Source organism: Triticum urartu, chromosome 4A (genome assembly GCF_056163025.1).
Source record: "Triticum urartu cultivar PI428250 chromosome 4A, HENAU_Tu73, whole genome shotgun sequence".
Classification (NCBI taxonomy): Eukaryota; Viridiplantae; Streptophyta; class Magnoliopsida; order Poales; family Poaceae; genus Triticum; species Triticum urartu.
In genome coordinates, this window is record NC_141876.1 from 541,432,514 (window position 1) to 541,459,151 (window position 26,638).

A 26,638-nucleotide genomic window follows, 5' to 3' on the forward strand; every position below is an offset into this window, starting at 1 on the left:
GCTATGGCGAAAAACTGCGCTGAATTTTTCTACATGGGGATGCCTAACCTCAGGCCATGTCAAAGGCAGGCTTGAGAGATGCGCGGCAGAATTGGAGCTGCTGGCAAGAAGCCCTCCTCTTCTGATGTGGCCAGATCCTGGCTGAAGTTGGGAGGCCCTATGAAGATCAGCCAGAAGCTGGATTGTGAACACATCAAAAAACTCCAAAAAATGATGCCGTCTTGATGTCTTAGCTGCGGGTGTTGTAATATTGAATTTATTTGGCTGTGAGAGCCTTCTTGTGTTGTTGCTTTTGATTTGACTCTGTCAGGGCTAGTTGTGTGTGTTTTTGTTTAGTGCCTGTGTGGTGCTTTTGGCTGAAGCAGTGAGCTGCTGGCTTCCGCGTGCTACTTCTGTATAAACATATCTTTGCTTCGTTATGAGTAATGGAGCAGGGGCTGTGGCCCTTTTCCTCTAAAAACGTTTTTGTGGAGGAAGTTGGACATTATCGATCGCATGGCTTCAACATCCTGGATGGAATTTGGAGTTCACTGTATTTGTTCAAAAAGGTAAATTGTATGTATGCGTTCAGAACTAGCCATGAAATGGCTTTGTTCACGGTTTCTATCAGCTACCCTTGGGCAGTGATACTATTTAGAAGGAAATGAAACAGAAAAAGGAAAATATCTAAAATGGAAGCTGACTATCTTTAATACCTTAATTGGTGATCCTTCCGTATGCAGGGATTTGTGTCTGGGTGTCGCCTATATCTATATGCAGTTATGCACATGACAAATTAAGGAACTCCGCGTGAGTGTCAGATCAATTCAACTGATCATTCAGTTACAGGGATCATGAGGATATTGACTCAAAAAATGCATTTCAAGAAACTAGATTATTCTCTCAGTGTCATAAGAATCGGTAGAGATAAATGTGCAATGACCCGACTGCTTGCTGTTTATCATAATTTCTGATCCCTGAAGACCACACAGCAAGCTAAAGAAAATCACACTGATACTACTAACTTCGACACTTAAGCTAATCATGTGCTAGAAGAAACAAGAGATCGGGCAAATATTCAACGGTGAAAACAAATCTTAACAACATTAATGTTGCATGCATGATGAAATACATAGGCACCTGCTGTGACTTCAATAGTTCGCAAAAGGACCCTGAAGAGAAAATTCAGATCCTCTCTTGAAGCTCTGGATGAAACCTCCTTGAGGATCAGACCAGCCAGTGACCCGCACTATGGGGGTTTCACTGTCCCGTTTCCTGGACCCCAGACTCGCCACTCTGGAATGCACCTCCTCCGCCAAAGTGAAGCCAGCAGACAACCGAATAGACACCTCCTTCAATACCAATGCACTCTCAAAGAAATATTTGAGGAAGGCGAGCTCAATTCGACCCCCTCATAAAGCATGGAAAGCCAGTAGCTTGATGCGGGACCGGATGCATTCTATGGTACCAGACTCATGCCAGAACTTTAGGTTGAGCTTGCCAGTGGATTGATCAGGCTTTCCAGACTGAAAATTCAATCAATTAAAAGCACATTCAGTTCATCAGCTATCGAAAGACATTAGCAACGTGATGCTATTACATTATGCAAATGAAGGCTAAAAGAAGACCTTGATGTGGAGCGTCTCAACATTAGGAAAGCATCTGAGGACATTGGGAATCATCTTGGCATCATTGCGTACTCCAAAACGCACTTCAAATGCCAGGATTCTCACACTTGGTACCATGGTTCTTGGGCTCACCCTTATCCCAGCCTACAAATGTAATCGCATTCACATCACAAGCAGACAATTAACAAGAGAAAGATCACAAATTTAACACTGATCAGTTGGGAATTTATGGTGAACAAGATGAGGCACCTTGATGATGGTGTTGCCGACCTCTAGGACCTGATTCCCTGGGTCCAAATCCAAGTATGCCAACAGGCGCAGCTTGGGGGCATGGCCAATCTTCACCTTGGTGCGACTGCTATCATGGGTCCAGCCTTCCAGATTGATGAGCCGCTCAAGGCGTGGGGCGTTCACCATGAAGATTTCTTCGAAGAAGGACCCCATGATCGGCACGCACCAGAGGCTTTGGCTGACAAGGCGGAGCCGGAGCATGAAAAAATTACCTTCGACACTGAGCGTCTCCAGCACGGGGCTCCTGTCGAGGATGAAGTCCAAATCCCTGCTCTCTACAAGGATGTTGTAGAGCCCGAGCTGACGGAGTTTGGGGAAAGAGGCGGAGCGCGGGTGGCCGGCCGTGTCCGGGAACTTCCAGGAGCCAAGGTGGAGCCGGGTGAGGGTGGCCATGCCGAATAAGGTGGAGGGGAGGACGGCGTTGAATGGAGGATCCCATTGGTCGAGGATGACGAGTTCCAGTATGCCCTTGGCGGCGAGAAGCTCGATCCAGCACGTGAGCAGGCCATGGAACTCCTTCCTACAACTCTTGATCAGGTGGACGCAGCGGAAGGGCCCCGGGTGCTCTTCGAGCACGCGGGACAGGGCGGAGGTGGCGGGGGCGAGATCGGCATCGACGAGGACGAGCGGGGCGGAGCGCCAGACCCCGCGCCAACGGTGGGAGAGTGTGGCAGTGCGCACGGCGTCCTTGACGGGAAGGATGGAGACGATGTGGCAGAGGACCGCGTCGGGAAGGCGGCTGACGCGGTCGACGGCGTCTTCGGGGGGGAGGGCAGAGAGGCGAGCTACAGCAGAGACGGGCGGGGCGGGGCGGTGCGGTTCAGCAAGCGGCGGTAGAGCGCATCCATCTCGTGTAGGTCATGCTCGTGGAGCAGCTTCTCGTTCATCACCGCGACCCCCAAGTTGCCCAAGGTTGAGGCCGTCGCCGGCGGCGGCATCGCCTTGGTGGGGAGTGAGGACGAGGGTTTTCAACAGCGCGTGCTGTCTGTGGAGTGTGGAGTGGAGCAGGAACTTCCTCACAAAAGAAAAAACTCTCCCGGTAGATTTGACAAGTATAGATTATTTACAAATTGCAACAACATAATTAGCATTAGCTGCAAAGTTGCATAATAAGTAATGTTTCATTACAACTAAAATACTTTGGTACTCCCCAAAATACTTCACCATCCATCTATAAAATACTATAAAAGAGAAATATTTACGAAAACACTAACGCCCACACTTGTGGCAACATTGCAACTCGCCCACACATCTGGATCACCGTCCGGTTAAGTTTGCATGAATATTGACACACCGAGGCAGTTTTCGCATGCCACGTAGGACAAGGCTGGTGTGTGGGCGTTCGAGAGGTCGCCCACACGCGTCACAACACGCGGTTGCCAGCTGCGCTGTGTGGGCGAATTAGTTTCTGCCCACACAGCCACCACCTAGTCCACGTGCGTGTGGGCGAACTGCTTTTCGCCCACATGACAGTCGTACATTGTTGGATGGCAACTGCAGTTGCGCGTACATGGCAACTAGGCAAACACACATGGCAACTATGAATCGATTGCTAGACGGCAACTGCAGTTGCGTGTACGTGGCAATCAGATAAACATACACGGCAACTGCAATTACGTGCTTAGTAGTGAATTTGACTCATGTACAGGAAGAATGACAATTTGTATGATTATTCATACAAGAAACATAAAATTATTTTTTACTTTGGTTTTTCGGTATATACCATAAAAATCAAAGTTCAAATCGGTATGAAAAATTCATACCATACCGAAACCAGAAACCATAAAAACCATAAATTTGATTCGGTTCGGTTTATTTTTGGTTTGGTTTTCAAATGCACAGAGTGACCAGGAACACAACACATGGGCATAACTATCCTCCAGATAGTTTTCACAAGAACGGATTATTTGCAAGGGAACAACAACAAAATTAGCATGAGCTGCAAAGTTGCATAATAAGTAATGTTTCATTACAACTAAAATACTTTGGTACTCCCCAAAATACTTCCCCATTCATCTAAAATACTATAAAAGAGACATATTTATTGTCCCGATGTTCACTGGGAGGGTGTTGACAAAACGAATGATTTTTATGATAATTTATGTTGTCATAAGAATGGCAAATTTCTTCAGCAAGCACGACAAAACCTAGTGAAAATCTGAACTGAGCGGATTTTCCATTCATACTAAAGAAATTTGCCATCCGCGGACAATACAAATTGACATGAAAACGTTCGATTTGCCATGCCCTCCCAACGAACTTCATTTGTTTTGAAAATCCAATATAGGAGTAGAATATAGGATGTACTATAATTTTTGAAACTCAAACTTTTCATGCTTGGTCAAATTTGTAAAAAAAAAGTATTGGATTACTATCATTCCAAAGGTATTTTTCATCATTTCATTCCATATATGGTATTCCCACTTTTCACAAATATAAGATGTTTTGGATATCTCAATATGGACTACACACGGACTAAAATAAGTGAACAAACACACTAAAACTTTTCTATATACATCATATTCAGAACAAAATTAAAACAACTTATATTTGTGAACGGAGAGAGTATTTTAGATGTTGATATTATTTTTAGCTTGATCAAACATATAAATGTTTGACTTTCGAAAAAAGCAATGTACCTTTTATTTTGAAATGAAAGGATTACAATTAGCCCACAAATATGTCCTCAGCATTGCACTACCTACCGCTTTCCCATCTCACTCCTCGACGTAGGCCTCCGAGACACTGTCTTTTGTGATCTTGTACGAGAGAGGGGTGGAAGTTTTTGAGGAGCTCTCTCCCGCGACTGCTCGGCTTTTCTTCATCATGGCCGCGGACAACTGCTCGATTACATGGCGACCGATTCTTCTTCCACTGCGCCATACGCTCTCCTATCCCTTATGTTTCGGATTTTTCTAGATACTGTCGTACTAGCAATCGATATGGATACGATGTTTGTCTGCTATGTACCCGACTTCATGGCTAATTACATCACTATGTTAAGCTCATCATATAAATTATGATTACCATGTTCATCTACTATTTTGCATCGGGCCTCGAATTTATGTAGACGGCCCTATTTTTTATAGATCAAACTTGATGAAAAATTGCTCAATTATTCAACATATTTTGGATGGAAACTGGACTCTTTCTAAGTGGTGTCATATCTACGTCAACGGAGCATCATGCTCGCATACTCCTTTTGCTATGCACTCTAGAATGCAAGGGCGGTTTACCATTGGCATGTTCAACTTTCGAAAAAGCGATTATACGTCTGCCTCGCGCGGAACAGCAGAAGGTTACATCACAAATAGCGTTGCACGTTTTTGTTTTCCTTTTGTTTTTTGCGGGAGAAACTAGCGCTGCACGTTATTGTTGAATACCGGCAGTTCGTATTTAGTGTTTGTCAACGTAGCACATAGTCTTCCGCTTGGCACAGCGACTTACTGAAAAACTAATCTCAGCATCATTTTCACGACGCCATTATTACGGCCTTTGAGACATCTCAGTTACTTAAAGTTAAACCCATCTCATCAGCAACTTTTTTCAAGAGATCTTTTGAACAACCGGTCAGATTGCCTCGAGGAGGACATCTTGAACCATCGTTTTCGCGATCCCCACACTCTCCGTGCAGCCCAGGCCCCTATGACTCTACGAGGTTATGAAGCTGTCAAACTCGGAAGACAAGACAAGAAGAGATGGTCCTCATTTTTGTTGGGGTGAATTCCATATATGCCACTCAAAACTTACCCGTACCCTCATCTGTCATTGGAAATTTCTTTTTCTCAAATATGCCATTGAAAATTTGCACCGTGCACAGATATGCCACTATGGCCAGTTTGACCATTGGTTGACTGTCAAGTGGCATGTGAAAAGACAACTTTGCCCCTGGACTGTAGCATTCCGAACAAATTTGGCCAATCTCGAATTGCGGGGCGTCTGTACTGTAGCAATGATATACTGTAGCATCCGGACAGATTTGAAATTCGAACAATTTTTTGAATTTCAAAATAAATCTCCATAATTTCAAATTCTGAATTCGTAACACTTTTTTTTTGAAAAAATTGTTCGTAATTTCAAAATGGGTCTGTCTAGGACACATCTAGATGTGACATAATTATGTCACATTTAACCTAATGTCCACTATGTTTGTGGTCTATTTTTTTTGTCTCAGCTTTTTTTTTGTTCCTTGTTGCTGTGTTATTTGTGGGAGCTTAGATGCGACATCCTTAGGAACCATTTAGATGTGAATTAGACAAATTGTTTCAAAAAACTGGCATTTTTTTGTAAAAGTGGACGCTACAGTATGTTTGCCCGCAAATTTGAAGTGACCAAATTTGTTCGGACTGCTACAGTGTATCGCCGCTGCAGTACCAGGGGCAAAATCGTCTTTCCAAATGCCGCTTGACAGTTAACTAACGGTCAAACTGACCATAGTGGCATATCTGTATGCGGTGCAAATTTTTAATGGCATATCTGGGAGAGGGAAATTTCTAATGGCAGATGAGAATACGGGCAAGTTTTAAGTGTCATATATGGAATTCATCCTTTTTGTTGCGTTATATTATAGGTGATGAGCTGATGACGTTGACGCCCCTCTAAAAAACTCCCCTGTTGTCCCGTCTGACCGATGCACGTTTGATTGAAGCCGACGTTGGCCGGAAGTCTACTTGGGTTATCTCGTCCGCGCGATCAAATCACGGCATTGATCGATGAAGAAGCAATCACGGGGCCATATGTAAATCGACACCATACGTACATACACTATGCATACAAATGAAAGTAATCATACATGAGCTCGAAGAAAGAATGTATACAATGGCGGGCCAGCAAAGAAGTCGGAAAAGAAGAAGAAGAAAAAGGATCTACGTACTACAGTAAGATAAAAACATGGAATCTCCCAAACACATGGCAGCAGCAACCAAAACTGCACGCCGATCCGATCCTGACAAAGTGACGACGATCATAGCTGCACGCCGGTCCCGTTGGCGCCGGCGTGGGCGCGGTTGCGCTTGCGGCGGCGCAGGACGACGGCCCAGGTGATGGCCTCGAGGAGGAGCACGACGCCGGCGAGCGTGGCGAGGATGACGACGTAGCTCGTCTTCCAGCCGGTGGCGGGCTTGAGGATGTTGAGGCCCTTGAAGATGTTGACGGCGGCGAGGACGATGACGGAATAGCCGACGGAGTGGTGGTAGGCGTTCCAGTAGACGCGGTACTTGTTCTTCTTGTCGGGCCGGAGGAAGAGCGCGAAGACCTGGAGCGTGGCGAGGCAGAAGATGGCGATGCCGATGCTGCGGTGGGTGGTGTAGGTGAGGCCCTTGGACTCGCTGCCCAGCTTGAGGCCCAGGCCCCAGCCGGCGACGCCCAGCGCGTAGCCGGAGATCTGGCAGGCGATGTGGAGGTAGAACCAGGCCGGGTCGGCCGCCTCGAACACGCGGAGGTAGCGCGCGATCATGGCGCCCAGCGGGATCAGCACGCCCCATCCCACGCCGTTCAGCACTCCGTGGAGCTGTTTGTGGATGAATCACATGCATGGTTAGAATGAAATTAATAATAGTGAAACTGTGACCTAATTAAACCAAGAAGAGGAACATTGGTCAAAAAATATTACTCTTCTACTTGCAATGTTTTATGATCAAGTGCGTCCATGATTGAACAGCTCTAGGCGGCTAACTGCGTAATAATACTATATAATATATTATTACTAGTAAATCAAGTTGGGCTGGTGAAAATTCAGAGGTTTGGTGCAGGTGCAGCTCCCCCGGCATGCAGGCTGCTTGTTGCTTCTCAGAGTTGAGTTTGACCATGGTTCGTCAAGGAACGCATGAGCAAAAGGAGATAAGTTTATTGCCATCCCTATCAGGCTATCTGTGGATCAGATCGCTGAACCCATCAAATCGTACTATTGAAATCCTAGGCCTTCTTTATATGTCACGTCCAAATTATATCAACTGACCAGCTCTCGATCATTATCTCCAACTAAACTGAATTTTAGGGGTCTGAAATAATATAATTGATCATTATCTCCAACTATACTGAATTTTTAGGGCTCTGAAATATAAATAGTTGGTCATGACCAATGTCGCCGTCCTCTAGATGACTTGTGATAACTTACCTAACATAACATGTAAACAATTCGACAGCGAATGGAGCATCGAGCCGTTGAAGAAAACCAAGAGCATATTTGTCTTGGTTTACTAGATGGAGTTGTTTGATTAACCTAGCAATCAAGCTGGAGGCAGGGAGACAGGGCGGCGGCCGGAGGAGAAAAGAGGAACTTACGTTACGGCGGTGCAGCCTGGAGTTGGAGGCGCCGGTGCTGGTGCCGGAGAGGAAGTCGAGCCTCTGGAGTGACTGGACGTTGGGCCCCGATATGGAGTGCTGCGAGACGCGGCCGCCGGAGATGGGCCCGGCCTGCCACACCGTGTTGTGCGACGTGGCGTTGCCCGGCAGCGCCACGGTGGCGTAGATGGTGTAGGCGCCGCCGGCGTACTCGGCGCTGGCCGGGACGGGCACGTCGAAGGAGAGGGCGGTGTTGTCGAGGGTGGGGGCCGTGTTCCGGAGGATGGTGGTGAGCACGGAGACGGCGCCGGCGCTCTGCGAGGCGATGAACACGTTGCTGCCGGCCATGCCGCTGCTGCCGGGGTTGATGCCCCAGCCAACCCACCCGTCGGCGCCGGACGGCGCCCGGAAGGCGATGTCGGCCGTGCCGTTCCCGGCGTGGTACGTCCAGTGGAGGCTGGCGCCGAGCACGGGCAGCTGGTTGCACTTGAGGAACGTGCGGCCCCCCGTGAAGGTCGCGGAGAGGCAGCCGCTCTGCGCCGCCGCGCCCGCCGCGAAGAGCAGCACCAGGAGGGGGAGCCACGCCGTGGAGTGCCCTGGCCGCGCCATGGCAGCAGCGGTGGAGGTCGGAGCAGGAGGTTGGAGGTGCGAAATGGAGCGCGGGAGGCGGAGGAGGTGGTGGAGCGGAGGGAGGTGGTGGTGGTGAGAGGAGGAGGCGGGGGGAGGAGGTATATGTACCGGCGAGTCGGCGACGAGAGGGGGCGCGGTTGTTGGGGAGGCTGCCGTGCGGGTGGAAACTTCCACGCCGGGACGCGGGAGGGAGTCTTGTTGGCTGCTGGAGTGGTGTTCTCTTTGGCGGACCCTTCTCTGAGTTGTCTCGTCTAAAAAAATGGCGCTGAATAACCGAGGCTGGACGTAGTACTACAGTTCACATCTCCGTTGAAAGGTTCTAGGCCGGGAGACCGTTTCCTCCTATGATGTCTAGGCTGTATGCCCGCTGCAAAGCGCAAACTGTTTCTTTTTATATTTTTTTGAGAGTTGAGAAAGAGAGCGGCAAGGCAAAGCATATTCGGCAGCGTGAGCGAGTGAAGCCACCCACTGTTCCAGCACGAAAGGATCGCCTGTACGACGAACGAATAGATGCTACAATCACACCGATGCCATGCCATGCCGTGCAAAGGGATTCATTCCAGTACGGACCGTTTTGTGATTCTTCCCTTGCTGTGATTTCCAGTTCGGGCATTTTGGCGAGATTAATTAGAAGCTTTTTTGGAGAAAAAATAGTATCAGTAGGTACTACTGTTAATTTGCTAGTTTCATGGATGGGCGTGCACGCGTTGTTGGAAACGAATATTTTGGCAATGCTACACGATGTATTGATCGGTGCATAGTGCACGTATATATGGAGTACAAGGTGGGTCACAACCTCAACTATACAATGACTAGGAGGTGGGCCGGACTATACAATGTACATGCACAAACCATATATTCAACACACACCACCCCCCCCCCCCCCCCCCGCGCGCGCGCGCAGTCGAAGCGTCGCCGGGACGCAAAGACTGGACCTGAACTCCTCGAAAACAGAAGTAGGCAGTCCTTTTGTCATAACATCGGCAAACTGTTGCGCCGTCGGGACGTGGAGGACCCGGATGCGCCCGAGGGCCACCTGCTCACGAACAAAGTGTATGTCGAGCTCAATGTGCTTCGTTCGTCGATGGTGGACCGGGTTGGCGGAGAGGTACACGGCGGAGACGTTGTCGCAGTAGACGAGTGTGGCCTTGTGAACATCACAAAGCAACTCCTGGAGCAGCTGACGAAGCCAAGAGCATTCGGCAACGGCGTTAGCCACTGCCCGATACTCTGCCTCGGCACTCGAGCGAGAGACTGTGGGCTGTCGCTTGGAAGACCAAGAGATCAGAGACGGCCCAAGGTAGACACAGTATCCCGAAGTGGAGCGTTGTGTGTTCGGACAGCCAGCCCAGTCCGCATCAGAGTAGGCGACGAAGTTGGTAGAGGCGGAGGCCGTCAGTGTAAGTCCCATGGACGTAGTGCCGCGTATGTAACGGAGGATACGCTTCACCAAGGTCCAGTGAGAGTCACGCGGAACATGCATGTGAAGACAGACCTGCTGAACGGCATACTGCAAGTCGGGGCGCGTCAAGGTGAGGTACTGCAAGGCACCCACAATGGAGCGATAGAAGGCCGCGTCGGATGCGGGAGAGCCCTCCGGAGATGAAACATTGGCCTTGGTGTCAACAGGCGTGGGAGCAGGCTTGCAGTTAAGCATGCCGGCACGATCGAGAAGCTCATGGGCGTAACGCTGCTGATGCAGAAAGAACCCATCTGGCCGTCAAACCACCTCAATGCCGAGGAAGTAGTGGAGGGGCCCCAAGTCCTTCAGGGCAAACTCATCGCGAAGACGAGCAGTAAGCCGCTGGAGAAGCGCGACAGTGGATGCCGTCAGGATGATGTCGTCGACGTAGAGCAACAAGTAGGCCGTGTCAACTCCGTGATGGTACACGAAGAGGGACGCGTCGGAGCGGGTCGATGTAAATCCGAGCGTCTGCAGGAAGGCAGCAATGCGCTGGTACCAGGCCCGAGGCGCCTGCTTCAACCCGTAAAGAGAACAGGAGAGCAAGCACACATGGTCTGGATGTGTGGCGTCGACGAGCCGGTGGGCTGCTCACAGAATACCTGCTCGGCGAGGTGGCCGTGCAAGAAGGCGTTGGAGACGTCCAACTGATGCACAGGCCAAGCTCGGGAGACGGCCAGCTGAAGCACGGTGCGGATCGTGCCCGGTTTAACAACCAGAGCAAAAGTGTCGGTGAAGTCCACGCCCGCACGTTGCCGAAAGCCTCAAACCACCCAGCGAGCTTTGTAGCGCTCGAGAGTCCCGTCGGGACGAGTCTTATGCCGAAAGACCCACTTGCCCGTGATGATGTTGGCACGAGGTGGCCGAGGGACAAGCTGCCAGGTGCGGTTCCGTTGGAGCGCATCGAACTCTTCCTGCATCGCAGCGAGCCAATGAGGGTCCCGAAGGGCGGCTCGAGCTGACGACGGGAGAGGGGACGGCTCGGAGACGAAGGCGGCTAGAAGATACTCATCGCTGGTGTACCGCATACTCGGGCGGAGGGTACCAGCCCGAGAGCGAGTCATCGGGCGGGGCAACGAGTCTGGGGCGACGGGCGAAGACGAAGAAGAGCCTGCCGCCACTGATGCCGCGGGTGAGGCCGCGGGCGAGGCCGCAGGCGAGGGCTCGGGGGCGCCGAGGAGGCCCGCGCCGAAGGCGGCGCAGGTGGCGTCGCAGGCGCCGGGAAGGGTGCAGCCCCTAAGGAAGCCGGCCGGGGAGGAACTCGACCCGGGGCACGGGGGGCACCCTCAAAGCCAGGAGGCGGCCCAAGAGAAGCGCGCGAGCGGCCGTCACCGGGAGCGGGCAAGGCCGCAACATCCGAAGGTACCTGCTGAAACGGAAAAACCATCTCATCAAAGTAAACGTGTCGGAAAGTGATGACCCGATGTGAGATAGGATCATAGCAGCGGCAGCCTTTGGTGTTGGGGGGATAGCCAAGAAAAATATAGGCCACGGACCGTGGTGCGAGCTTATGAGGAGTAGTGGAAGCGATGCTAGGGTAGCACAAGCAACCGAAGATGCGAAGCTCGGTGTAGGAAGGTGGCGTGCCGAACAAAAGATGATGAGGAGCAAAATTCCTGCGAGTGCGACAGGGACGGATGTTGAGGAGTAGTGATGCGGTGGCGAGCGCGTCAGGCCAGAAACATGGTGGCACGTTGGCGTGAAAGAGGAGGGTGCGAACGCAGTCATTAAGAGTGCGAAGCACGCGCTCAGCGCGGCCATTTTGTTGCGAAGTGTACGGGCAAGTGAGACGAAAAATCGTGCCGTGTGTGGCGAGAAGGTTGTGGATTGCAAGATTATCGAACTCCCTCCCATTATCTGTTTGCAACGTATGAATGGGGCGACCAAACTGCGTGGAGACATAGGAGTAGAATGCGGTGAGAGTGGAAACAGAATCCGACTGTCGCCACAACGGGAAGGTCCACACATAGTGCGAAAAATCATTAAGAATAACGAGATAATAGAGATAGCCCATGTTACTTGCAACAGGAGAGGTCCAAACATCACTATGAATTAACTCAAATGGGTATGAAGCAACATGCGAGGAAGTGCTAAAGGGTAGACGAGTATGTTTGCCGAGACGACAAGCATGACAAGTGTGATCGTCAATCTTATTACACGTGAATGAAAAACTGCGAAGAATATGACGAAGGGTGGTAGGGTTGGGATGACCAAGACGAGCATGCCAAAGGTCCACTCCAGCGGAAAGCGCCATGGGTGCAGCGACGGAGGATGTGGATGAGTGGACCGGGTAAAGCTTGTCGGGATTGTCACATCGGTGGAGCATCATCCGGGTACGGGCATCCTTAACAGAAAAGCCAAACATGTCAAATTCAACGGTGACAGGATTTTCACGTGTAAGAGAACGAACAGAAACAAGATTTTTAATGTTGTCAGGTGAAACGAGTACGTTAGAAAGATATAATGGAATGGAGTTAGAAGGAAAAGCAGTATGGCCGACATGAGTGATGGGCATGGAAGAACCGTCGCCCACAGTAATGCGAGTAGCAGTGTGAACAGGGTAAGCGGTAAGAAGGTTACCGGGATTGGCGGCCATGTGAGCCGTGGCTCCGGTGTCCATGTACCAGTCGCCACCGCCAGTGTACTGCTGTGGCGTGGGGGCGGTGTGGAGGGCCGCTAGCAGCGCGGGGTCCCATGGCGCCGGCGGGAGGGCCGGGGCCGACGGCAGGGGCTGTGGCGGCGGCGCCGCGAACCCACCGGCCGGAGGCAGCCCATAGGCCGCCGAGGGGCCGTAGAGCGGTGCCGGCGGATACGCCTGAGGGGCCGTGTACATAGCCTGATGAGGGGCCGGGCGGGCGCCAAAAACACCGGGGACGGGGGCGCGCGGTATGGGCATGAAGTATGCGTGAACAACCCCCGTCCAGGGGTTCTTGCCGGCCTGCCAGGGCGCCGGCGGGGAGCGGGTGCTGCGGCTGGCGCGGCGCCCCGCCATGGGCAGCTGGCTGCTGCTGCTGCTACTTGCGGCCACCTCGGCGCGACGCCCGCCCCGGCGCTGCTGCTGCTCGGCGGGGGGCGGCGAAGGGGCCTGCGGCGGCGCGGGATAGGGGAACCCGGGCGGCGGCTGCGCGTGGAGGGGCCCCTGGGCGGGCCGCGGCGGGGGAGCCGGAGCGGTGGGCGGCGCATCGCCGCGGGTTCCGGTGGTGAGAGCCGTATGGGTGGCCCGGGTGCGCGACATCCGCATCCTCCTCTCCTCCAGCTTCAGGTACGCGACGATCTTGGGGAAGGTCGGGTTGGTGATGAGAGGGATGTTGGAGGCGGCGTTCCCGAAGTCTTCGTTCAGGGCGGCGATGAGAGTGCTGAGGAGGAGCTCGTCGGAGACCTTCTCGCCGAGGTCACGGAGCTCGTCGACAAGCTTGTTGAGGCGCATGCAATAATCGTCAACCGACGAGTCAAACTGCTGGCACCCAAAAAACTCGCCGTGCAAGAAAACCTTGCGTTGGAGCGCGTTGTCGGTGAAGAGGCCGTTGAGCTTAGTCCAAACGGCGTGAGCGTCATCATCGACGGAGACCGCCGTGTGAAAGAGGTCCTTCGAGATGGTGGTGTAGAACCAGCGGATAAGAGTGGCGTCGATGGACGTCCACTCCTCGTCGTCCTCCATGAAGCGGGAGTCCACGGAGCCATCGATGTGATCCCGGAGATTGTACTCACAGAACACAAGGGAGAAGTACGTCTTCCAGGCATAGTAGGTGGAGGTGAGGTGATCGAGAACGACGGGAACCCGAGCGAGGATATTGAGATCACGGATGACGACGGGATCGGGGCCGTCGAAGGGGTTGATGCGGCGGCTGCGGGTGGTACCGGTGGAACCGGGGGAGGCTATGGCCGAGAGGGGAGTGCGGCGGCGCATGGTGAAGCGGCGCGGCGAGAAGGATGGCGGCGCGGCGGGTGGCGGCGTTGCGGGTAGCGGGAGGCGGCGCGGCGGGTGGCAGCGGCGGCGGCGGCGAATCACGATGGCGGCATGAGTTAGGGTTAGGATCGTAGGTATGATACCATGTTGGAAACGAATATTTTGGCAATGCTACGCGATGTATTGATCGGTGCATAGTGCACGTATATATAGAGTACAAGATGGACCACAACCTCAACTATATAATGACTAAGAGGTGAAGCCGGACTATACAATGTACATGCACAAATCATATATTCAACACGCGTGGCCTGTGTGCATGCGCCGTCGCGCTGGAGCATGTATGTCGGGCATAAAGGGTTGGCCTGACAGAGCGCGACAAGGCGCATGGCCTCAACTTTTCCCACGTTCAGTGGGTCGTGGCCTAGTCGCCTGCGGCCGAGTTGCCATGAGTGGTTGAAGATTATCATCTCAGAGGATTAGGTAGCACACGCAGCAAGTTCAAGGCTGGGTCAACCTTCCTTCCGTCGCCGTCCCGCCATCCTTTTCCTATGCCACAGGCAAGGCAGGCAATACCAACATGTGTTCTTTCCAATTGTTTATCCTGCTCTGCTCGGGCCACGCCCGTCGAGGGTTCCTGCCCCTTGCCCGCACTCGGCACACGATGCCGCCGGAGACGGCCACGAACCAGGCTTCCCACTTTTCGCCTCCCGTCTTCCTACTAAAATATTGCAGGGTTTGCACTAGGGCTGGCGCGTGCCGTATGGAGGCCTAGCACGCGTTTGTGACCGGCCTCCACGGCTCAGAGGAGGCGCTTGCGGGTGACTCGTTCAACAATGTTCATCGCGGAGACCAGTACGTCGATCGTCTTGGTGAGGCCGGTGAGATCTTCTTTTGTTGTTGCAATGAATCTGGTGAGAGATGTGTGCATGCCTGGCATTTCCGCGTGCATTTTGTTGGCTTGTACCGTTGTATATATCTACGCTGCTTTGACTGCGCATGCGTACCGTCGGTATTACTGGCGGGCCGTATGTATGCATGCATGCATGTACGTATCCATATGGTCGAACCAGACTTGGACAGTGACGTCTGAAGCTGCACTGCGGCTTGCTTTGGTTGCGCGGCCAAGGCACAGTGGGTGGGTCGTCGACCCGGTCGCACCTTTGACTGCTCATGATAACTCTGGGAAGTGGGGACTCGTTTCCATGGAGGAGTAGTCCCTGTTGCATTGCATGGACGTACTACGTCGACCGTGTGTTGATTCTGGAATTTTGACTGCATGCATGTACGTGCTGAGGCTGACTCATTCGAGGGTTCAGACCACAGGGAGAGCCGAGCCAACCAAGGAAGGAGCCGCCACGGCGACCACAAACCTGGATTTTAGTACACTTGTGCATGTGTAACATATATTTTTCGAATGCAACGGATTTTCGCACTTGGACAGGATTAATTTCCACTTGCACGCTGCAAACTGGTCACAAGAAAAAACATACGGTGCTCCACGAACTGAAAGTGCATGCATACCATTCTTGTTCCGAACGAAGTACGACCGCGGACCGCCTGTACTTCAGTTCACGAATGTCCAGAAAGCTCTACGTACTTCAGTTCACGCATGAGCAATCCCACTTCAATTTAAGTAAGAGCAATTTCAATGGGCCTCGACCCAAACGGACATGCATTTTGTTCATTTTTTGTCTGTTTGAATCGGCGAAACGGACATCCGTGTCTCCTTTTTGGTTTGGGTCGCATGTGCGCCCAACAGGTGGCCTGACGCATTTTTGCCATGTTTATCCTGGCATTTCGTCGAACATGTAGCAGGCAGCGGGGTTGGCAACGGCTAGACGGTCGATGCCTTCAGCTACACAGGACCGGCGCGACTGCTTCGCGCGCCGCCTGCTGCGACCTGGCCGCCGCCCCCGCGCCTCCAGCCCGGTCACGCCGGCCGCGGCCGTGCCTGTTCGAGCCGGCTCACTAGTCTTCCCGCGCCCGAGTCACTCCTCCTCGCCCCGCCAAGGCTGCTTCGCGCGCTGCCTGCTCCGCCCCGTGCCCGGCGGCGCCCTTCCCCTGCGTCGCGGCGCCGCGCGGCAGCACGTACGACATGGATGCCGCGGTGCTCGCCGCCACCACCCACAGGTACGCGCCTCCTCCTCCCCCGCACACCGTGGCAAGGGATGAGCAGCGCACGCGTGGCGGAGACGGCGGGCAGGTCGACGAGGAGCACGACGAGCAGGGGCGGCCCGCAGACGAGCAACGCGCGAGGCGAGCATGGCGACGAGGAGCACGACGAGCAGAGGCGGCGCGCAGACGAGCAACGGCGAGGCGAGCATGGCGACGAGGAAGAAGGCCGTCTTGGCCCTCGGCTGCGCCCCCAGCAGCCCGCGCCCTTCTCCGGCGCTACCCCGGCCTCGACCCTTCTCCGGCACTGTCCCACAGCGTGGTTGATGGTCTGGAGCAGGGTGGGTGGGTGGGTGGGAGAAGAGAGAGGAAAGGAGGACAGAGATGAGATGGGTGGTTGGATGACATGTGGGCCATGCAGCACATGCAGTGGGCAGAAGCGAACGAGGAGAGCAAAGAAAACGTCCGTTTTGTGTCTGCCGCCGACACTAATGTGTCCCAAATTTGAGACGAAAATAGATCCACGCGGACACAAAGCGGACATGAAATGAAAATGGGTCTCTGCGTTGGGCAGTCTTTTTGTCCGTATAGATCCAAACAGACATGGGCGGACGAAATGTGTCGTCACATTGGAGTTGCTCTAATCGAGTACGATTATCGATGGTCATTTTCACCATAATTGAGCCCTTTTTAACACTACAATAAAAGCCGGATCGGTCATTTTCTCCGCGTGATGCAACCACAACACTCAAGAGCAAGTGTCACACTGTCAACCGCACCAGGTAATAAAAGTTCTCCAAAGCCTCTACGTCTACGCATCACGCCACACTTTCGCGCAGGAGATATCCTTCTCCGATGTTCATGTGGCCGTCTTTAGTCTTCACCGCCGTTGCACGCAATTGAAACACGCGGCAGACGTCTGCTTCCACCTTCCCTTGTTAACTTGCAGGTTACTGCCCAATGAAACTCGACGGAGGAAAATGAAGGCATTGTGACAACCTGCTCGCCTCATCTCCCGGTCAAATCAGAAATCCTACTATATATCCTGTCTGTAAATATCTGCGAATTTGATAAGCCAACAGTCTATTCTGGCAGCCGCTGTGAAAGCTCGATGCATGCAAATTGCCAACGACGTGTTCAACTATGGAGGAAAACTGGAAAATTTGAGGGATGAGACAAAACTTGAATGGTTGGTGGCTGTATGCACAATCACTTTGAAGATATGATAACATACCGGTAACTTGGGAAGTAGTACAGTCCCGAAAGAACAAAGGCGCCGAGCTGTACTCCCTCCGTCCGAAATTTACTTGTCATAGAAATGGATAAATATGAGTGTATCTAGAACTAAAATATGTTTAAATATATTTATTTTTCTGACAAGTATTTCCGGACGGAAGAAAAATATCTACATAGGGAGAACATCCATGCGTTCTGTTAATCAAATGGTGCTGGAGAAATAGGCCGTATGCAGCAAGATCCTCCGCATAGCAAACAAAGCGTGTGCCTACTTGAAGGACCAGGCTTTCAGCAGGACTAATTCTTGAGATGGCGCACGCCGTGTTCACTGATGACCTCAACCTGCCGCAGCAATAAACAATATTAGTGGGGGAGGCAGGCCGGCTGATTCTATATTAAGGTTATGTTAGTATGTAGACAGTTCAGACAATCATTCCAATACTTCTGTTTCAGCCTGACTAGGCAACAGCAGTGGACAAACGAAGGTGCGAAGTAGGAACACATGTATACCAGCAAACCATATAATAATGTTTTATGTACCGAGGACCGGTTGATGTGTTTTGACTTGGTCCTCGCTGTTCAAAGGTGCACGTGCTTTCTTCAACAACGGCACAAACGGACAGATACATGTGATGCAAGAACTGATATGTACATTTCTTTTTAACGGAAAAGCACTCATTTCTTTTTCAAAAATTCTGAAAAAATACAGATATACGTGAAGGCATAACACATGTGTGTGTAAATTTTTAGAGCAAAATACGTTGAAATGAGGGTTGTGCAAAAAAACAAAAAACAAATCTGAGGCTTTTTAACACATGATACTATTCATCATCCCAGGCCATGAATTATCTTTTTTGTATAGATCGTAATTCAGTGTATTTCATCATAAAAAATTACACATATACACATAACATCCTTGTTTATTTGCACAAATTTTTTCATATTTTTCTGAAACCGGAAAGTTTGAATTTTATTTTATTTTTCAAAAATTCTGAGCTCCAATGGGCTCGGTCACCAAACATCCGTCTCAACAGACACTACAACTAAAAGTTACATTGAAGTCCATGGGGTCGATCGCCTTTGTCCTCCCGAATGGGCCGATGGTTTCCTGACGCATGTTGCTCCGCTGCCGGAGCCGGTCTGTCATTGTTGAACGTGAATAGAAAGTCATCAAGGCTATGGTCCTGCCAGGTCAACGTCCTCAAGAAGAAACCGTCACCGCTAGAACAACAGTAGATCCAAGAGTCAAACCTATATTATATCTCACAGACCTCACGTGGAGGATGCATCGACATGACGGAGATGAAGCCGGAGGACCAAACTGCAAAGGGAAGTCTTTGATGTCGCCGCGCCAACAAACCCTGTGGACCATAATCTCACCGGTTCAGACTACCGCCAGGAAAATACGCCAACGAGATGGGAAGGCTCGACGGAATATTATTCGCCAGAAAACCGCTGCCCATATAATACTTGTTGAGCGCTGCTGCCACCACCGTGGGAAGGGCCGAAGCGACGGAGAATGGAAACCTACCTAAAGAACCCAAATCAGGGAAATCAACATCTCCTTCTGGTAGATCATGGCGTCCCGCATTCCCACACCGGCGGAGCCAACAGAGGAGGAGCGGCAGGGGTGGTGACATACCAGCGGAATAGAGATGGCGATGGGGAGTGCCCAGAGGTTGCCTCTCCTAGGGTTTGGAGTTGAATAATTGGTAGATAAAAGTATGTGATGTAACATTATTTATGACTAGGATAATTGTTATGCTTGAAGGGTGCTGCTAGCCCCTGATTGTTAGTACTCCATTGTTATGTTGTTGACCTTTTGACCCCAATTCTTGTACTACTACCTTCGATGCAAAATTCCTACCTTTTTAGAACTTTACCATTCAAATGAATCTAGCTAGTTCGACCAACTAGATAAACAAAACCTTTTAACATAGAAATATCAAATTGATATGACTAGATTTGTCATGCATGAAATATAATTAAAATGTGTAATTGTTTTTTGGTCAAGTAACATGTGTTGCAAATAAATTGATGGTAAAAGTACCGTGTTGGAGATTGTGTAATTTCCTAAGACAACTTACATTTTGAACCGAAGGAAATAGTTTCCCATATACACATTTCAAATATCTTAAATATGAATATGTACATGTTCGGGAGAACCTGAGATGCTGCTCTTTCACTTGTACACATGATGCAATATCAATGTCAACAAAGTCACCGATACTTATACACAACTATCATATATACATCTTGATGGCAAAAGGACATCAATGATTGTCACAGATAAAGGGCGCTTCTATTCACTCATGTCGTCACATTAAGAAGATACAAGCAACATGAGTTCATACCCGGCCTATGCATAGGTATGTGCCTATGCATAGGTATGATGCACATAGCCCAAAAGGAGGAGAAAAAAAGCCGAAAGGCAAAAACATCACGCCTAATTACTTTGTCTATGTTAAAATGATATTATGTTAACAAAATAATTTACAGCTTGCTATGTGGAGTGTGTTGGGTAACGTAGCAATAATTCAAAATTTTCCTACGTGTCACCAAGATCAATCTAGGAGATACTAGCAACGAGAGAGAGGGAGTGCATCTTCACACCCTTGAAGATCGCTAAGCGGAAGCGTTCAAGAGAACGGGCTTGATGAAGTCGTACTCGTCGTGATCCAAATCACCGATGATCCTAGCGCCGAACGGACGACACCTCTGCGTTCAACACACGTACGGAACGGAGAGACGTCTCCTCCTTCTTGATCCAGCAAGGGAAGAGGAGAGGTTGACGGAGATCCAGCAGCACGACGGCGTGGTGGTGGAAGCAGCGAGATCTCGGCAGGGCTTCGCCAAGCACCAACGAGAGGGAGAGGGAGGCGCTAGGGACTTGGGTGCGGCTGCCCTCCCCCCCCCCCCACTATATATAGGACCCCTAGGGGGGCGCCGGCCCTAGGAGATCCAATCTCCAAGGGGGGCGGCGGCCAAGGGGGGGACTTGCCCCCCAAGTCAGGTGGGGCGCCCCCCACTCCTAGGGTTTCCAACCCTAGGCGCAGGGGGAGGCCCATGGGGGGCGCACCAGCCCACCAGGGGCTGGTTCCCCTCCCACTTCAGCCCATGGGGCCCTCCGGGATTGGTGGCCCCACCCGGTGGACCCCCGGGACCCTTCCGGTGGTCCCGGTACAATACCAATTACCCTCGACACTACTAGGAAAAGGGCTATAGATAGGATTGACACTAATGACGCACCAGGGAAGTAGTGCGCCACTACTATATACTAATGGCGCACCAGTTGGTGATGCGTCATTAGTGTGGAAGACACTAATGGCGCACCAGAAAACTGGTGCGCCACTAGTGATATTTTTTTTTTCATTTTTACATACATACTAATGGCGCATCCTACCTCTGGTGCGCCATTACTAGTTCTAACTAGTAATGACGCACCAGACATGGAGTGCGCCAGTACTGAATTTTTTTTATTCTTTTTTTTTTGCAAAACTACTAATGGCGCACCGCCTCACAGTGCGCCATTACTAGTTTAAACTACTAATGGCGCACCCTGTAAAAGTGCGCCATTAGTATATATATATATATATATATATATATATATATATATATTACTTTTCTGCAAAACTACTAATGGCGCACCACCTGCAGGTGCGCCATTAGTAACCAGGGTTACTAATGGCGCATTTGCAGGTGGTGCGCCATTAGTAACCTGGGACCCCAACAAGAGATATTTTGGACAGCCCCACACCTACCCACTCACTTTCCCCACTTCATTCCCTCCACCTCCTCCAAGCTTTCGGCTGCCTCCTCCTCCTCACCTCATTTCCACCATAGATTCATCAAAATTAAGTGGTGAAATTACCTTTTTTTGATAGGTAAGTAAGGGGAAAGCTATCTTCATGATGTAGATCTACTTTTTTTCTCCCTAGCTCGCTCCAACAATGTGCACATGCACTTTTTGTGGCCTAGCTAGATCTATGTATGTTTGTGGTGTTGCATGTGTTTGTGGTGTTGCATATATGTTTGTGTTTGCAGGTACCGGTATTTGAAATGTGATAGTTGCCAATATTTTGCCGGAATGTTGATTCATTTCCGTTTCGGTGAGAATTTTGGCACTATGCATTCTTTTTGGTCCTATTTTTAGGGAAGGTCATGCCAAATTTTTTCTTGGTTCTAAAATATCATTTTGCTCTACCCCGCAGGCGACCATGGTCCGCACGATGACCGAAGCATCGTGAATAGGTTTTTGAGCTCCGCGAAGGCCGAGATGCTTCAAAAGAATGAGACGGAGATAAGATGTCTGTGTCGAAGATGCAAGCTGAAGAGCCTTATTGCGGACCCGGATTTTGGGCAGGTGCGGGACCACCTGCTCTTGTGTGGTTTCATGGATGGCTATCGGTGGCAAGGTGATGAAGATGACTATGAAGTCGTCCATGGGGGCCGGGCAAGAAAGGAGGAAGGGCAACAAGACAAGTACCACCGCGGCGAGGGCGGGCGAGAAGACGAAGAATCTCCAGGACATGATCACGACGGTGATGCTGTACACAGTCATCATGTAGAAGATGTCGTACATGATGATGAGGAAGATCAAGACGAAGGGCATGATCATGAAGATGAAGATGCCGGAGCAGACGACGATGGAGGCTGGGTGCAGGACCCTCATATTCAAGAGCTGCTTCTCAAGCAGACGGATAACGCAAGAGTTGCCGCCCGAGAGAAAGCCAAGCTGGATCAATTGGAGATAGACGCGGTTACTCCATTGTATGAAGGATGCAGGCCCGAGGATACCCGCCTGAAAGTAACGCTCATGGCTCTGGAGATGAAGGTAAAACACAAAATGACCGACGCATGCTTCGACGAGAACATGTCATTCTGGCACGAACGTCTTCCCAAGGGGAACAAGTGCCCGACCAGTTTCGAGGAGGCGAAGAAAATCGTGTGTCCTCTGGATTTACCGCACGTGAAATACCATGTGTGCATGAACAATTGCATCATTTATCGGGACGAGCACACAGAGTCTACCATATGTCCGGTGTGCGGCGTCACTCGATACAAGAAGAGGAAGAAAGCTCCTCAAAAATCGGTGTGGTACTTTCCGATCACTCCTCGTCTGCAGCGGTATTTCGCGGACCCTAAGGTAGCAAAGCTCCTGCATTGGCACGCGGATAGGGAGGAGAAGAAGCGGGAAGATGACGGAAATGATCCGGAGATAAATAAAAAAGACAAGATGCTGAGTCACCCTAAGGATGCGAGCCAGTGGCAAGCGTTGAACTTCGAATACCAAGAATTTGGGAAGGATCCAAGGAACATCGTGCTGGGCGCGAGCACCGATGGAGTCAATCCGTTTGGCAGCCAGAGAAGCACACATAGCACGTGGCCTGTGTTTGTGTGGATGTACAACCTTCCCCCCTGGTTGTGCATGAAGAGGAAGTACATTCACATGAGTATGCTAATTGAAGGGCCGAAACAACCAGAGAACGACATCAATCTGTATCTGGGGCTGCTGAAAGAGGAGCTAGACACGCTGTGGAAACGCCAGCCAATACGTGGGACGCTGCAGAGAAAGAATATTTCCCTATGAGAGCCGCACTGCTCACGACGGTGCACGACTATCTCGGTTACGAATATCTCGCGGGGCAGGTAGTCCACGGATTTTCTGGATGCGTAAGGTGCATGGATGACACAACGTATCGCCAGCTAGATAGAGATCCCGGATCTTCGAAAACCGTGTTCATGGGATATCGAAGGTGGCTTCGCGACGATGACCCGTGGAGGAAACGCAAGGATCTGTTCGATGGTGAAACCGAACCCCGAAAACGCCCGCGTACGAGGAGCGGCGAGGAAATAGACGAGCTGTTGAAAAATTGGAAAGATTGCCCACTGCCGGGAAAGAAGCAAAAGGCGCCAGAGCCGGGAAAGAAGCGAAAGGCGCCAGAGCCGCTGCTGAAGGTATGGAAAACGAGGTCTGTTTTCTGGGACTTGCCGTACTGAAAGATCCACCGTGTGCCTCACAGCCTTGATACCATGCATATCACGAAGAACGTGTGCGAGAGTCTGCTTGGTACCCTGCTCAACATGCCAGAGAGGACCAAAGATGGGCCGAAAGTAAGGGCAGACTTGAAATCAATGGGCATCAGGCAGGAGCTTCACGCTAATGATGATGATGATGATGAGGCGAAGTAGGACACAGAAACTCGTCGCAAAGGCAAAAAGGCCAAGAAGACCGGAAGTGACTACCCTCCCGCGTGCTTCACTCTAAGGCAGGAGGAGATCGAGCAGTTTTTCACCTGCCTCGTAGGAGTAAAACTTCCTTACGGTTACGCGGGGAAGATAAGCAGATACCTAGACCCAGCGAAGTAGAAGTTCAGCGGGATGAAGTCTCACGACTGTCACGTGCTGATGACGCAGATACTTCCAGTTGCAATCCGTGGGATCATGGACGCGCACGTCCGTGAAACGCTATTTGGCCTATGCAACTTTTTCGACGTCATCTCTCGGAAGTCGATTGGCATGAGGCAACTCAGAAGGCTACATGAAGAGATCGTGGTGATACTATGTGAGCTTGAGATGTACTTCCTGCCCGCATTCTTCGACGTTATGGTGCATCTGCTGGTCCATATCATGGAGGATATCATCCAACTCGGGCCGACGTTCCTGCACAGCATGATGCCGTTCAAAAGGATGAATGGTGTCATCAAAGGATACATTCGCGACATGTCACGTCCAGAGGGAAGTATAGCCAGGGGCTTTCTGACCGAAGAGTGCATCTCCTACTGCACGAATTATCTAGGCATCGAGAACCCCGTTGGTCTGCCCGTCAACAGGCACCTCGGCAGGCTCGCTGGATGGGGTCACCGTGAGGGTCACCGCGAAATGTATGTCGACTTCGAGGGTCGACTCACCGACTTTGAAAGAGCAAACCTAGTCGCGCTACAACACATAGACGTGGTCGATCCTTGGGTGGTATAGCACAAAACCTTTATTGAGAAGACGTACAATGACCGAGGCCAACAGAGGACGGACGGAGATATAATCAAAGAGCACAACTCATGTTTCACGCGTTGGTTCAAGCAGAAGCTTCCGTCGTACCCTTTACATGAGGATTCTTCCGCGGAAGAACAACTCATATTCGCCTTGTCACAGGGCGCCGAGCACAACCTGATGACCTATGAGGCGTACGATATCAACGGCTACACATTCTACACCGAGGACAAGGACATGAAGAGCGATGGTTATCAGAACTCCGGGGTAACGATGGAATCCTACACCGGTAACGACAAGGACAGATACTACGGAAGGATCGAGGAGATCTGGGAGCTGAGCTACGCTGGAGAGAAGGTCCCGATGTTCCGTGTCAGATGGGCCAAGAGCGTCCTAAAAGAAGACCGGTATTTCACCACCATGGTTATACCCGAAGCCAAATCCAAGACCGCGGGCGCAAACGTCATCGCGAAAAATGAGCCATGGGTACTGGCTTCCCAAGTGAACCAATGCTTCTTCATTACCGACCCGTCAAAGCCCAGTCGTGTTGTCGTGAGAAGAGGCAAAAGGAAGATCATCGGAATGGATGGAGTAGCCAATGAGCAAGACTTCGACAAGTACGGCGACCCGAAGATCGAACATGATGACGACGATGAAGTAGCAGCACACACCACAAGAAGAAGCAGGACCACCCTACCTAAAGGACGTCCGTTCCACAGAAGAACTCCATTTGCGAAAAAGAAGGGCAAGACGATTGTGAACAGATAGCTAGCTAAGATTGATTGTATTTAAATCGTAGTCTTCATTTCTCGATTGTATTTCATGGGCACTTTTTGATATCATGAATATTTTTAAATTTCACAGGCACTTTTTGAATTCATGAGGACACTCGATCTCGATCCCCCTCCACCGCCGCCGACGAGCACCCGCCCCCCCCCCCCCCCGCCCCCTCCCCCGCTCCACCGCCGCCAACGGGCCCCCCCGCACCCTCCCCCGCTCCACCGCCGCCGCCGATGATATTTTCAAGTAACAAATTTGAATATATTTTTTAAAAAATTATTACTGTTTTTATAAAAAATATTACTGTTATGATTTAAACAAGTTTGAACATATTTAAACACAAATAAATATCAAATAGCATTTAAAATGAAAAAAAATATTACGGAGCCTGGAAATCAAACCCAGGACCTCCTGGTGTGTGTGCTGCGTGCTGACCAGTCGGGCTAGTGGGCAGGTTCTGATGTGGATTGGGTTAGGTGCAATATAACCTGTGCTCGAACTGTAATAAAAAAATTCTAATGGCGCACCGCTGTGGGGTGCGCCATTGCTATCTAAAAAAAGATTTCTAATGGCGCACCGCTGCGGGGTGCGCCATTGCTATCTAAAAAAAGATTTCTAATGGCGCACCGCTGCGGGGTGCGCCATTGCTATCTAAAAAAAGATTTCTAATGGCGCACCGAGGTCTGGTGCGCCATTAGTAAGCTTCCCCCTAGCTATCTCCTTCGACCCTCTCTCCCACGCCACCAGATCCCCATCGATCGATCGACCCACCCCCAACCCAACCCCAGAAGCGAGCGAGCGACCGCCTAGGGTTTCGACCGCTGCCGTCCGCCGCGCCTCATCCTCCCGTCCGTCGCCTTCGCCGCTCCGTCGCCCCGTCGCCCTCGCCGCTCCGTCGCCCCGTCGCCCTCGCCGCTTCGTCGCCCCGTCGCCCTCGTCGCTCCGCCCCAACCAAGGTGCTCCCTCCACCCCGCCTGCCCCTGCCGTCCTCCGCCACCGGCCCCCTGCTCTCCTTCGACCGCGGCGAGCGAGGAACAGGACGAGCTCGGACCCCGACCCCGACCCCAACCCCTCCGGCGACCAGGTATCTCTCCTCCTTCCTCCTTCCTCCCTCTCTCCACCATTCCCCATTCCCTCCCTCCCCTCGACCGTGGCAGTCTATGGTTGCAAGATTGGGGAGAGCCTCCTCCTTCCTCCTTTTCCACTGCTGGTGGCAACATCCTCAACCCCCATCTTTTTTTTCATTTTTGTTAGTTTGATTATCTGTAAATTGATGTGCCATGACCCAGTAGAGGCACATCCGAATTTTGTGTTTAGTTTTCTCACCCCAAATTGCAT

The 26,638-nt window shown here is 51.2% G+C and overlaps 1 protein-coding gene and 1 pseudogene across 1 annotated transcript; both read right to left on the reverse strand.

The window, feature by feature from the left end:
• Nucleotides 1-929: 929 nt before the first annotated feature.
• LOC125554855 (putative F-box/FBD/LRR-repeat protein At5g22670) lies at nt 930-2,750 on the reverse strand (annotated as a pseudogene).
• Nucleotides 2,751-6,637: 3,887 nt separating this feature from the next.
• Nucleotides 6,638-8,990, reverse strand: LOC125552592 (cytochrome b561 and DOMON domain-containing protein At4g12980). The gene is made up of 2 exons (XM_048716194.2): nt 8,181-8,990; nt 6,638-7,407 (listed from the first exon to the last, which is right to left on the reverse strand). Exons 1-2 carry the CDS (start codon nt 8,787-8,789, stop codon nt 6,862-6,864), a joined length of 1,155 nt encoding a protein of 384 aa, XP_048572151.1. The 5' UTR covers nt 8,790-8,990; the 3' UTR covers nt 6,638-6,861.
• Between the last annotated feature and the right edge of the window lie 17,648 nt (nt 8,991-26,638).